This window comes from Macrobrachium rosenbergii, chromosome 41, assembly GCF_040412425.1.
Source record: "Macrobrachium rosenbergii isolate ZJJX-2024 chromosome 41, ASM4041242v1, whole genome shotgun sequence".
Classification (NCBI taxonomy): Eukaryota; Metazoa; Arthropoda; class Malacostraca; order Decapoda; family Palaemonidae; genus Macrobrachium; species Macrobrachium rosenbergii.
Window position 1 is genome coordinate 89,627,827 of NC_089781.1, and position 13,992 is coordinate 89,641,818.

A 13,992-nucleotide genomic window follows, 5' to 3' on the forward strand; every position below is an offset into this window, starting at 1 on the left:
TATTTTTGAATACCTGGTTGTTAAGTGTTTTGAAAAGTATTTTGGCGCACATGAATATTTATATCATGATTTATTGTTTGATGGTGTAATTCGAAATAAAAACTATATAATCTTTTATAAATAGTCGTCATTCCTGACCTGAGCGTCTTCATTTATTAGTATTTTTAAAATTTTTGGTTTTGTAGCGACGAAGCTGAATTGTTACAATAGGCCTACCTCTCAGACAAGGCCTCAAGATTGTCGATTGGATCTTTTTAAAATATTCTGTTAACAGGAAATGAATCAAGGTTGCTTTCGCCCAGTAGGAGTCTACCTTGATTTTGCCCTTTTTCTTTATTGATCTAAGGCCAAGTTCCTTAAACTGACTCCCTAACAATATGTTCGAGATATATTACTGGGTAAATCTTAAAAGGTTAAAGAGTAGACTGAACTTAAGGTGGTAATTTTATTCGATATATAACTTTTGACGACGAACAAATTAGTAGGGACTAAGTCTTGAAAAATGTACATTACCCTGAGGAGCAACTTCAACCACTCGTTCAACTCAATGGAACAGAATACTTGTTTATGCATGTAAAATTGAATACCGTTATCCTACACGTATATACGGTTTAATAAACATTTGAAACGCATCGGTATTGAAATTAAGTTATGAAAGAGTCCTCATCCAAAATTACCTTACCTAACCTAAGCCAGTGACGCCATATCGACGCATTTAACCCAATGGAAATTGGCATCAGATCCCGTCTAATGCATCCGCAAATATCTTTTGAAATTTTTTAAAATAAAAAATTAACAATAATCGTTGTTGTCTTCAAGGGACACGCTCTGTTTTCTAGCATAAGCCCACATAGTACGGTGGAATTTGGAATAGTACACGGCCTTCTGACCTAGCCTGGGCTTTATGTTATAGTATAAGGCCTTCTGGCCAAGCCTATAGCCTTTCTGGAATACTACAAGGCCTTCTGACCTAGCCTAGCCTTGCTGGAATACAAGGCCTTCTGACCTAGCCTATTCTTTCTGGAATACTATAAGGTCTCCTGACCTAGCCTACCCTTTCTGGAATACTACAAAGCCTTCATAGTCAGCATTCTTGGCTGATGAACTTTATGAACGCTCGATATTATAGAATATCTCAGAACGGTTTTGATAACCAGATTTCACAGTACTAGTTGTCAGGGTGAGACAGGGAGGCCATTTGTCCCCCAAAAATTTTGGGAAACTGAAATTATGAAAATCTTGCAGGTAACATTCGACAGGTGCATAGCTACTAATAACAAAATACCTACTGTGCATACTGTGTAATTAAAAACAAGTTAAAAGCATTAAACTTTATGAAAAAACAAACTTACAAATGGGATAAATGATTATCGATAAAACTAAATGATATATGTACAACACTTGCGAATCTATAATACATATGACTCACGCTTCCCAGTTTATGACGCTGACTGATAACTGTGCTTCAACGTAACAATAGTAATCGTTCTTTCACAAATGCAACAAATGAACAACGATGAGGGGGTATACGCCGTATTGAAAGATGCATAAAAATACGTCTCGGCTGCATCTCGCCCTCACAGGAAGACCTGCGGCGTTTCCCGCCGTGGTTGTTGCTCTGTGTGACGCCTCCGTATGGGCAGAACTTGCCGTTGTTTTACCTGTTGTGGAAACAGTACTCGTTCTCTTTTTTGTAGGTGAAGGCAACGTTGTCGAATCTTCATCATCGCCCATATACGTAAAAAAGGTTCCACTGTCCGGATCAGTAGTTGTTTCATTCTCGGATGTTGGTATTGCCGTGACGTTATGATCCTCATGCTCGTCGTGAAACGTAATGGTCGCCTTGAATCCTCTGGGAACAGAAGTGTCTGTCACGTCGTAGTATATGTCGACTTCGTTCGTCGTAGATATGTAGATGTGCAGTTTCTGGAAGTCTTCGCCGCATATTCTGCAAATGTGGGGATTAGAAGGAAATTATTATTATCGTTAGAAACCCTTTATACTTGATTTACAAATGAAGCCTAAAAACTTGAAAGCGACAGCAAATTGAATTTGTTGGTGGTGTCTTCGAAACTGCACGCTATAATGAGCCTAGTTTTTTTAATTGGCAGTCCATTCTAGCATTTTGGAAGGACTTTTACTAATAAGAGAATACCTTGGAGAGCCAGACACTGTTTTAATTAAGAGGTTATTAACTATCATAAATAACACAAGGATATTCCAAATAGAGATCTCTCAGCCAGTACTGGAGATCATTACTGGAAAAGTTTTCATAATCGGTCTAAACCGACTCCAAGCTAACAGTTGCTCAAAATGAAGTAAGGTATCTTCATCTGATTATTCATCCCGTATGGTTTATCGCTTCAGAATCGTTAACACACAGAAAGCTATGAATACAGGAGATAACAGGGAAGCCATATAAACATAAAACTACAAATACAAGAGATACAGGGAAAGCGTATAAACAAGAACTAGAAATACAGGGAAGGCATGAAAAAAGTAGTGTTTCTTACCACCCAGCCCTCTTCTAGACACACTCAAGAATAATACAACAGAAATACTTACACGAATTCGTTAACTTCTTGTAGGCTGACCTCTGTTATGCTCAAAAGCGAGCCCTGACAGCGCGCAGACTCCTTAATGGTTTCGTTCGACTCGGCGAAATCAAACGTTACGATGATCAGGTGGTGTTCTGGCGCCTTGACTTGGAATAGGCACCACGAGGCTACAGAGAAAGCAGACAGTGGTTAGGATGGCAATTTACTGTTTGTTATCGAAAGAAAGGATACTTACTAAGAAATGATAGTTACTTTTTCATATTTTCTACTAGAGAGCTCCACAGTTCATTAGGAAGTATGATGGTTAAGTATATCCTACGAGGCTTGACACTAGCGAGGGCACATTTTTGAAAATACGTTTGCTATTAGAAGATAGGATACTTACTAAGCAATGATAGTTATTTTTTTATATAATTTCTATGGCAAGCATGACGGGTAAGTATATCCTAAGTCTTAACTTCAGCAAGGCCACGCATTGGAAAATGGGGTCAACTGATTAACCAATGAATGGTGTACTGTGTACATGGCGAACTGTTAATAGTTCTCCATGAACAAACTGTCACACTAGTCTAGGGCCTAGAACAAAGTTAATATTAAAAATCTAAAGAAAGAGATGTGAAGTTGTCAAAGGCTGTGAAACTGTCAAACGCTGTGAAGTGATCAAAGGTTGTAATGTTTAATATTTTCAAAGGTTGTAGTGTTTTCAAAGGCTCTGAAGGTTTCAAAGTGGTAATGTTTTCAAAGGTTGTGAAGTTCTCAAAGTCTGTGAAGCTGTCAAAAGCTCTTAAGTTTTTAAAGGTTGTGAAGTTTTCAAGTGTTATGATGTTTTCAGAGTTTGTAAAGTTGTCAAAGGTTATAAAGGTGTCAAAGGTTGTAAAGGTTGTCAAAGGTTGTAAAGTTGTCAAAGGTTGTAAAGTTGTCAATGGCTGTTATATTTTCACGTCAGGAAGATAAAAGTAGGCACAGGATGTACAGACGAAATCATTCTGAGGAGAGAAAATTCAGTAGATAAAACTGAAGAAAGACTAAAGACTGTGTATAGAACAGTGTTTAATTCGGATGCTGTTGACTAAAAACTAGGAACTATTTCATAATGGAATTTTGGGGTGGTGTGCATAGAAAATGTTGATTACCTCTTCTGATAGAGAGAGAAACGGGAACTTCAACTGACTGAGGCAAAAGCTGTAAAAAGGATTATTTCAGAGTTTAAATTCACCCATTATCCACAAAAATAGTAAAAGTAGTGGAAATAATCGGTCTAGAAAAAAAATAGTAAGGCTAAAGGAAATTCATTCTGGAAAAATTACTGAAAAATAAAATATGTATGTTACTTACTTTTAAAAGGCTTTTTAAGAAAATTATCAGCCATAACTGTCGTTTTATTTTTAGTTACAAGTTGGCTGCATGTTGTCTCCAGTAACTCTAGAAAAAAATATGAAGAAAATTACAATTTGTAATTATTTCTTTCATATTCGTAATTCACACATGCAAGCAGATATAAATAAAATGTCTACAAATGTATTAAGGTTTGGTAAAACTTTATTTTTTACATAAACGCTGTTTCTTTTGTCCTGCGTGAACAAGTGAAAGTTTTTCACCGTGTAAAACCAGCACAACCCCAATTACTGATAATATTCTTTAAGTACATCTTAGTTTAACCAGACCACTGAGCTGATTAACAGCTCTCCTAGGGCTGGCCCGAAGGATTATTTATTTTACGTGGCTAAGAACCAATTGGTTACCTAGCAACGGGACCTACAGCTTATTGTGGAATCCGAACCACATTATAGCGAGAAATGAATTTCTATCACCAGAAATAAATTTCTCTTATTCTTCATTGGCCGGTCGAAGATTCGAATTCGAACTCGCGGCCAACAGAGTGGTAGCTGAGAACGGAACCCGCTCGCCCAACAAGGAACTAGTCTACAGACAAGTTTATTTATTTAGTTCAATTTCTAGATCCACATGAAATTCTGCAAACAGAAGATAAGCAGGAGAAATGAAAGACATTCTAAAACAGATATTGCACGGAGCACATTTGTTAATGATTGTCTTAGGGAAATTAGGCCATAAACCCAAGCTCTGGGGAACTTCCAGCCATCTAGCGCTTAAGAGTGAAAAAAGAGTTGGAGTGGTTGGACGGCAAGGTGGAAAAAAGGAAGAGGGAACGGAGATTAAAGTAAAAGGCTAAAAAGTGGGGGCAACTACGGGCCGAAGGGACGCAGCAAACACCCTTCAAGTAATGCCTACAGTGCACCAGAGTGCGGAGCGCAGAGGGCACCACCTCCGTGGAGCAGGCTGTTACTTAAAGACAAAAACTATTACCAAAAAATGGATCTTTCAAGACCTTTGAACATGAATCGGGATGATGATGAAATACCCGAAAAAAGATGATAACTCACCGTAATAATGTCCCGTAACATGCTCACAGTGAGTGCCATTTGTACCGGGCGGGCATTCGCATGCGCAAAAGTGAGTTAGGATGCCTCCATTCTTGCAAGAGTTGGGAGCGACCTGGCATCTCTTTTTGAAATCTTTCTGTAAATATAAGAGTCATTGTTGGTTTACATCTGTCTATTTATCTCTGTTAATCTATCGATGTGTCCATCTGCCATCTTACAATAAGAGAAACAGCAGAAAACATGCCGCCTCTTGTATTACCGTTAGGGAGGGACATTTCGGTAAGTCCACTTAGATAGTCGAACCTGACTGCTTACATTTACAGTAATAATTTTAAAAACTCGAACATCATCTTTAAAGTAATAATTTTAAAAACTCGAACATCATCATACTAGTATATCTTAATTCTTAGCGTGGATGAACTTAAATTAATTGACAGAAGGAACACAAAAACAAAAAATTTGTATACAAAGTTGGTAAGTCTACAGAAAAGCTCCGCGTGACTCCATGTTTATAGTACTATAGCCCCCTCGGGGATGAACGCAAAAACAAAATACGGTACATTTCTCAAATTATCTCGGTAAATTTCTCAAATCACTTACTGTACTATATTACCTATACACCATTTAATATATTATTCAGTTATAAAATACCTCCATGGAGAGCTCTTCTGTAGAACTGTTACTGAGTCTGCAACTAGACCTATGTTTACAAACAACGCCTACCTTGACAGCCGTGTATAGCGCTCACGCGGTAATAGTCCCTATGGGACGGATGCACAACCCTGCCTGGAATTCCACGAAATTTGGGGTTTTTGGTGCGGAAGATGGCCTTGTCCCCGTCATCTACCGACTGGAAATAATAATAATAATTTCAGCTCAGGGCCATGTGCAGAAACACAAAGAAGAAGAAATACAGTACAAAATATGAAGATATATGATACGTGATAAGTTATAATAATAAACAGCTGCAACCAAACAGTTGCTTAAAAGAATAATAATAATAATAATAATAATAATAATAATAATAATAATAATAATAATAATAATAATAATAATAACAAGCTATTCATGTCCGTTAGAACCAAGTCGTTTGAGTTACTGGAGTAATATGGAATAAACTGAGACAACTGCACTTCTGTTTCTGTATGGGGCTGTTTACATTGTAGTTACAAACAGGAAGAGGAATTTGAGCATTTACTCTACAGTCGCACAAATGAGGCCCAAAAACATGGAAGTATTGGAGAGGTAAAGAACTGTAACTAAGTAATATTTCGCATCAATAATCTGTGACATGAATAAAAGTCTCCAAGCTCAGGAAATTTGACAGTGGATGGCCCCAAAAAATGGAAGAATGATAGAAAAGGCTGGAGAATTATAAAAAAATAAAACATGCACTTTTATTCAAAAGCTGTACAACTTCTACGCTACTAGAATGAGGAAGAAATGTCTAAAACTCTCTCACACACACACAAATGGTGGACAGTCAAAAGATAGGGAAGAAACTTTAGAAAAGGCAGGAGAATCGTAAAAAATAGCCTTTTATGCAAATGTTGTATACTTTCTTGGCTACTAGAGTGAGGAAGAAATGTCTAAAACACACACACACACACACACACACCCAAACACTCAAAATCAGGAGTAAGAGGTGGTTGGGAGCTTGTTATCTGCTCTAAAAAGCGAACGTTAGTGCTTTTATGCTTGCTGGAAGCAATTTTGTAAACTGACTTAATTTCTGCAAAGTACACACTACTCCAGACTGTGACCCTCGCGCTCAACTTTGGCATAGCGACAAGGCGTGGGAAACCATTCAACGGTCACATGACCAGAAGTGCATCGTAAGTCTAGTGTTTATACACACCTTATGATTGTGAGAAGGTATATAACTAATTGTAGAAATGTTTGGTTTTTATCGCGTGGTATTTATGTTAATATCACTTTTGGTATAAAAGTATACTGCTATTCTAATTGATAATGCAATACTTGGTAACTATCTTCGTGGGTTCCACATAAGCTCACTCACCCTCGGCGACATGTGCATGACTGAAGACAAGTCGTACATCGTGGAATAGAGATTCACTTCAGAACTGTCAAATTTCGACATGAGCTTCTGCGTGGCTGGAGGCAAGTCCTTCTGCAATATCTCGATGTATTCGTCTCTGTCCGGTCTCCGCTGCTCGTCGAACAAACCCATGTAATGGCCCAAGAAGTGGTGTACGTGGCGTAGCTAAAGAGATTCAAGAAAAAATATTAGTATATGCTTTGCTGCTTGCTCGTTCTCTCTCTCTCTCTCTCTCGAAAATGTATATACATAACAGCTGACCTTGTTTTTAGTTTTTCTAAGACTATTTACTCTCTCTCTCTCTCTCTCCAGAGAGGGAATGAATACGTAATGACTGATCTATGTTTTAAGTTTCTCTCTCTCATTAGGGAGGGAATGTATACATCGTGACTGACCCTTGTTTTTATTTTTCGAAGATTAACCGCTCCCCCTCTAGAGAGAGAGAGAGAGAGAGAGAGAGAGAGAGAGAGAGAGAGAGAGAGAGAGAGAGGACGAGAATGTATACGTGTGAACTTTATTTTTTAGTTTTTCTAAAACTACTCGGGAAAGGAAACATCACTTCACTGGAAACACGTAAACTTTTTCAAGTGGCTCTCCATTATAGTTAACGCTGGACATTGTTTTGGTTTCAAGCAGCGACTTATATAAACCTTAGCCCTTTTTCATTTTGTTTTATTCACATTCTTTTGTTTCAGCTCTGCTGATTTCAGATTCATCCTCCGACATCCTACTGTAGGTGTTCATCAGTATATTTTTTTTACAACTCCTCTTGATTTGACAAAATTAAAAACTTATATTTCTTAAATTTGAATCATCTATGGACGAAATGAAAAAAATCATTATCTTGTGATTTATCTATGATATTAATTTTCAGTCAAGTCCGAATAAAGCCGATTTGTTATTCAAATTGATAAGGAAACATTAAGCTTAGTTTCAAAGAAGCAAAGCTTTCTCACTAATCACCCATTGCCTAAGCTTTAGTTTTCTCATGGAACTGAAAAAATGCTTATTGTAGATGCAAACACTAAGAAAAAAAACCTTTTTGAAACTTATGAGACAGAAAAGCAAGTCGTTCAAGAGTTTATATAAATTTTGGTTAACAAATAAATGGCCCCAGTGGGGGGTGGGGGGAGGGGTGGCGGCCGGAAGCCCCCGAAATACTGATACGGCCAAAGATGGTGATGGAAAAGTTTTGTTACATTTAAGGCTTCAGGAATATTTCTATGTTCGTACAGGAAGGTCTGGAATCCTTTTGAGGAAAAGCGGTCTTATTTTAACGCTAAGAAAACTAATAATTGCTTTGGGTTCTTAACGGTGGTCAAGTGATCTAAATTTGAACGTTCAATATATATATATATATATATATATATATATATATATATATATATATATATATATATATATATATATATATATATATATATATATATATATATATATATAGTATAAGTATATATATATAAGACACTTTCAACCCTACCGAACTGCAGCTGTCATTCACGTGGATTATGCTGGGAGTTCCTGGAGTACCGTAGTCGACCGAACACTCCCTCCCCCGTTTGAAAACCAGGTCTGTTTTTTCATCTGTTTTGAAGTAAAAGGGGGAAATGGCGTTTAATCAAAGCTGTCACATTCATTCATTCATACGTGTGCACTCGTACACAAGTTGTCATCATCATCATCATCATCATTAACGAACTAGTCTTTTATTTGTATATACTTTACTCTTACTCTCTCTCTCTCTGAAGGACATCAGTATACACGTGTTCTATACGCAGCAGTCTCCACTTTTTTCTCGAAGATGAAGAATGAATAATTAACTAATATGAATAAAAAAAAAAACGATCGACATCACTCAGGCAAGACGGGTCCACTGGCTTACCTTTCGTCAGGATGAACTCGATGCAAGTGGAGTACGCCCAGAATCCTATTGCAAAGTCTAACGTCTTGTGCAGTGGATCCCCTGAAATGCAGACAATTATTGTTGTTAATGATACTGGAACAATCATGCAAGCCGCCCAAAGGAAGGGGAAATTCGAGTCTGTTTTGTAGCACGAGAGCGAGAGAGTAGTGAGAGTAATTTCATTTTTTCGAGTACCATTGAGGGAATGTGACTGAATTGAACTGAATATAGAATTTAGGCCAAGGGCCAAGCACTGGGACCCATGGGGTCATTCAACGCTGAAATGGAAATTGACAGTGAAAGGTTCGAAAGGTGTAACAAGAGGAAAACCTTGCAGTTGCACTGAGTCAATTGTTAGGAGAAGGTGGAGAGTAAGATGGAAGAAAGAATATGAAAGGAAGTACAGTAAAAGGAACGAAAGAGGTTGCAGCTAGGGGTCGAGGGCACGCTGCAAAGATCCTTAAGTAATGCCTACAGCGCACCACATGAGGTGCACTGACGGTACAACCCCTCCTAACGGGGTGGTGAGGGAAAATGATTTAGTCCAGCTACGAAGTCAATTCAGAGTTTCAATTTCCTTACCAATCAGGTCATCTACAAAGTAATTTATTTGTAATATCGGGAGATTAATGCAGTTCAATTACTTACCTTGTAGCTCAGTTTAAGGTTGATTATACTGAGAACATTGGGCTGGCAAAAATTCATTGAATTTTTGCAGGGGATGTGATAAACTAGCTATTTTAGAGGGACAATGTTACTTTTAAATTTTTTATGTTTGTATGAAGTTAAGAAAAGTTTTGTTTTACTTCCTGTATTAACTATCAATAGTTAACTCAGCTTTGTTTCAGATCAGAGGAAATCTATTAGTCTGTTGAAATTAAGAATCAATAGTATCAGACTATTTAGTTCATCCTACCTGTGGAATTTTTAATATTTGACAGAATTTCTCGAATGCTTAGTAAACTTCATAGAAGCTTGGTTATTGGTTAAGGCAAGGAACTAAAAATGATGATCCTTAGAAACAAATTAAGAACTAAGATACTTGAGAAACAGCTGCACAAACATAGGAGTCTGTCCACTTAAAATAAAGAATCGACATGGTAATTTTCTTAAAACTTAACCAAAATCACAGACCCCTGCTCTATAAAATTCCTAATTAACTGAAACTGGAGAAAAATCATTACCCTTTTCAAATAATTTGTACTGCCTAAGGTAAACAGAAACTGAGAAAGAAAAACTTACCGATCTCAGGTTCTTTGATGGTGACAACGAAATGCAAGTCTTTCCAAAGCCAGTTGGGTTTTTTGTATGTCCCGGTGTTCCAAGACCCCCTCTACAAGCAGCGTACTAGCGGGTTTCTGCGTTGAAGATACCTGGGTCCTGGTGGCGTTTGCATGCGCTTGACCATCAGACACCTTGGTCCCAGTGGTGTTTGTAGATACCTGGGTCCCACTGGCGTTTGTGGATACCTGGTTCCCAGTGGCATTTGTGGGCACCAGGGTCCCAGTGGTATTTGTGGGCACCAGGGTCGCAGTGGCGTTTGTAAATACCTGGGTCCCAGTGGCGTTTGTGGGCACCAGGGTCCCAGTGGCGTTTGTGAATGCCTGGGTCCCAGTGGCATTTGTGGGCACCAGGGTCCCAGTGGCGTTTGTAGATACCTGGGTCCCATTGGTGTTGGTAAAGGCTGGAGCATCAGGCGTCTTGGTCCCATTGACAATTGTGGATACTTGGGTCCCAGTGGCGTTTGAAATGCCTTGACCATCAGGTACCTTAGTCCCAGTGACGTTTGCAGACACCTTCGTCCCAGTGACGTTTGTTTGGGCTTGACCATCAGCTACCTTCCAGAAAGAAATGGGCAAAATGACAATGCTACAACCACGTTCTGAATTACAGGTTATTTGCTTTAATTTTAGCGGATGGGAGTGGCTACTTTGCTTACGAAAAAGAATAATTTTCTCCTAAATGTATTCTTAATGCTATTTCCTTTAGCAGTAATGCAAACAATGTGCTTATTCTTCCTTCAATGAAGTATAGACATGACAAGGGGTATATATGTAAAAAAAATTAAAGAAAAATTAGGCCATATCCCGTGCTTCCTAGGTCAGTTCGTCCTAAATCTTATTCGACCTAAATAACCTCATCCTCATGTTACTAAAGCTGATTTACATGGTTTCCAGAATAGAAACATCCTTCTAATCATTTAAAAAATGTTGGAGTTGCTGATACACCAAAATTTTAGTAATTTAAGACAGAAGTCATAAGTTAGAATAAGGTTAATATTGTAATAGTATCACCATATCCGATTATCTCTGTCCCTGGAGAACAAAATTATAAATCAAGGAAACCGCAAATAATACGAAATGCAGGAGCTGTTACACAGGCTTCGCCCTACTACTGCGTTGCACGAAATGAATAGTCAGCTGCAGGGATAGTTTGTTGCATATGAATACTATGGACACGTTTCACTTTATACGGTTTCCTAGCATGTCCGACATTAAGACCGAAACAACTTGTAAGTTGAAAAACATTTGTTATTAATCTAACAATTCATTCGTCTGAACTGTCAATGAGTCTTTAAAAAGAAAAAAAAAAAACCCAGAGAATGTCCATTCCATAAATCTAGTACGCAGATGAGCAAATCATTCAAGAAAACAAGTTTTGACTGGAATAATAAAGAAAAAAAAGTGGGGTGGTCGGGGTGGGCCCGTCTTGCTGGAGCAAGAAAAAAAGTTCTCTAAGCAAACAAGTGAAGTGAGTTGTAGTTCATTAAATACCCATTGTACATTATGACTTTATTGTCAAGAACTAAAGAAAACCTTGTTTTAATCTTCAATATAACTGCTGAAGTGGTTACAATAGGTTAGGTATTATTTTTGCGGAAGGCTAAATTAAGTGTTAAAATATCACAACCACCATTGCTACTGTATTATCAATATCATTGCATAAAGAATTGTATAATAAAACAGCGTTATACTTCGTCTTATACCTAGAATTTGCAGAATACAGACTTTAAGAACAGATTGTCTCGCAGATAAAAAGGCATATATGAAGAGAGGGTGAGTGGCTCATGTTCCTTTTTTTTATATTCGTAAAGCCTGGGCTACATAAGGTCATCGAGCCGCATGTCCCAGTACTGCTTCCAAACCAGTACGGCTCCTCTTTCCTCACACCCCCTCCCCCACCTATCATTCAATAACTCGGATATAAAATTAATTTCTAATCCCAAGTTAATCAACAAAATACGAGTGTGCCTCCAAATATATATACGTATAAGTCTAGATGATAAGTAAATTCTCCAAAAGCACAAATATCACGTCACTAATTCCCAAATGGAATCACTATAAGCTTCTAAAAGACTCGTGCAAGCTGAATGAACTTTCTTACCTCGTGAAGATTAAACAGCACTATCAAAACAGACCAGAGAACACGGATGAACTTCATGACTGGTGCTATTGACGTGAACACGGATGCACCTTTCGCGGCATCCGCACCAACTCGCAATGAGTCTAAGAAACACCCGACAACGTTTTCAAGGTACAGAGTCACTGTTTATGCCGATCTCCTCTCCAGGCGTTTCCTTCCCGATGAACGTGATAACCGTAACTGGAGGAAACAGAGCAATTAGAAAAAGGTGTTATGGTGCTAATGGTCAATATTGAGGAGAATGAAACATGACAACCCTCTCGGTGTTTTAGGCGAGTCGTTGCCTCATTCGCCATGAACTGTGTTTTTGTTTACGTTGAGAATGCCGTGTTTCAAGATGTTGTCCAGTTGTTACCAAATCCGTTCTCTAATTGCATTCTTTGTCACCGGGTTGTTTTCAAACTGTCACTGAAGTCTTGGGTTTTCGTTGGCGCGTACCTCGCACGGAATTTAGGCTTCCTTTGTTTTTTCTCTTTGAGCTGGGAAGAAGCGTTTTAAATGCTTATAGAATTAGCTTTCGATTTCGTCTGAGAAATTCGTACAAGGGAGATTGTAAAAAAATTATATACTGTGCCTACTTTGATTTAATGACTACATATATATATATATATATATATATATATATATATATATATATATATATATATATATATATATATATATAATTTAAATGTCACACATCAGTTAAACTTAGACATCTCCACCATCTTCGATAATCTGTAGTAAGCACTAACCTTCCTTACTTCTCCTCGGAAGGGGCTTAAGAGCCTTCCTGCGTAGGAGAGCCTGTTTTTAAGACTTTAGCGGATGTGAGGATGTCGAAAGAACCTATTTACAGGAGTACTTTTATTTCCATTTTATTTTATTTTGTGTTTTAGAACAAAGCTACATGTGACATCGTAGGTCAGGCATGACATCGAGACACATTTCTAGATTACAGTAAATTTAAAAGGAAGTATTCCGATGAATTAGACCTAGAAAAAGTGAAATGTGTAGGTTACGAATTAAAGGGATATTATTATTTTTATTATTATTATTATTATTATTATTATTAACTATCGCAGGTACCGGCTGAAATGTAAATACAAACCTCTTTAAACCTCATACCAGTTTCATGGAATAAAATAATATATATATATATATATATATATATATATATATATATATATATATATATATATATATATATATATATATATATATATATATATATATTATATACATATATATATATATATATATATATAAACCCTATTCATAAATATATATATACATATATATATATATATATATATATATATATATATATATATATATATATATATATATATATATATATATATATATATATATATTGTATGTCATTGCAAATAACTTATTATCTGTTAGTGCAAATAATATGCAACAAACAACTCGTGAAAAAACTACCATTGTATTCTATAGTAGTGTCGTCAAATTCTTCAAAGCTGAGTGCAAAAAGTTGTGAGCAAATTACATAAACCTTCTGATGTCTTTCAAGTTCCTAATCATTCATTTTTTTTTGCGAGTGCCATGACTAGTTCCTGCCCCTTTACCAAGAGAGAGAGAGCAGACTATTTAGCTTAATAAAAAAAAAGCACTTTCAAATTCCCGTCAGCAACCGTGGTC

The 13,992-nt window shown here is 37.1% G+C and overlaps 1 protein-coding gene across 1 annotated transcript; it reads right to left on the minus strand.

The window, feature by feature from the left end:
• Window positions 1-1,316: 1,316 nt before the first annotated feature.
• LOC136827239 (zinc metalloproteinase nas-23-like) lies at window positions 1,317-12,363 on the minus strand. Its single transcript, XM_067085012.1, has 11 exons — window positions 12,307-12,363; window positions 10,392-10,760; window positions 10,165-10,255; window positions 8,902-8,982; window positions 8,500-8,603; window positions 6,981-7,184; window positions 5,684-5,810; window positions 4,961-5,096; window positions 3,894-3,980; window positions 2,566-2,725; window positions 1,317-1,948 (listed from the first exon to the last, which is right to left on the minus strand). The coding sequence occupies exons 1-8, from the start codon at window positions 12,361-12,363 to the stop codon at window positions 4,984-4,986; spliced, it is 1,146 nt and encodes a 381-aa protein (XP_066941113.1). The 3' UTR covers window positions 1,317-1,948; window positions 2,566-2,725; window positions 3,894-3,980; window positions 4,961-4,983.
• Between the last annotated feature and the right edge of the window lie 1,629 nt (window positions 12,364-13,992).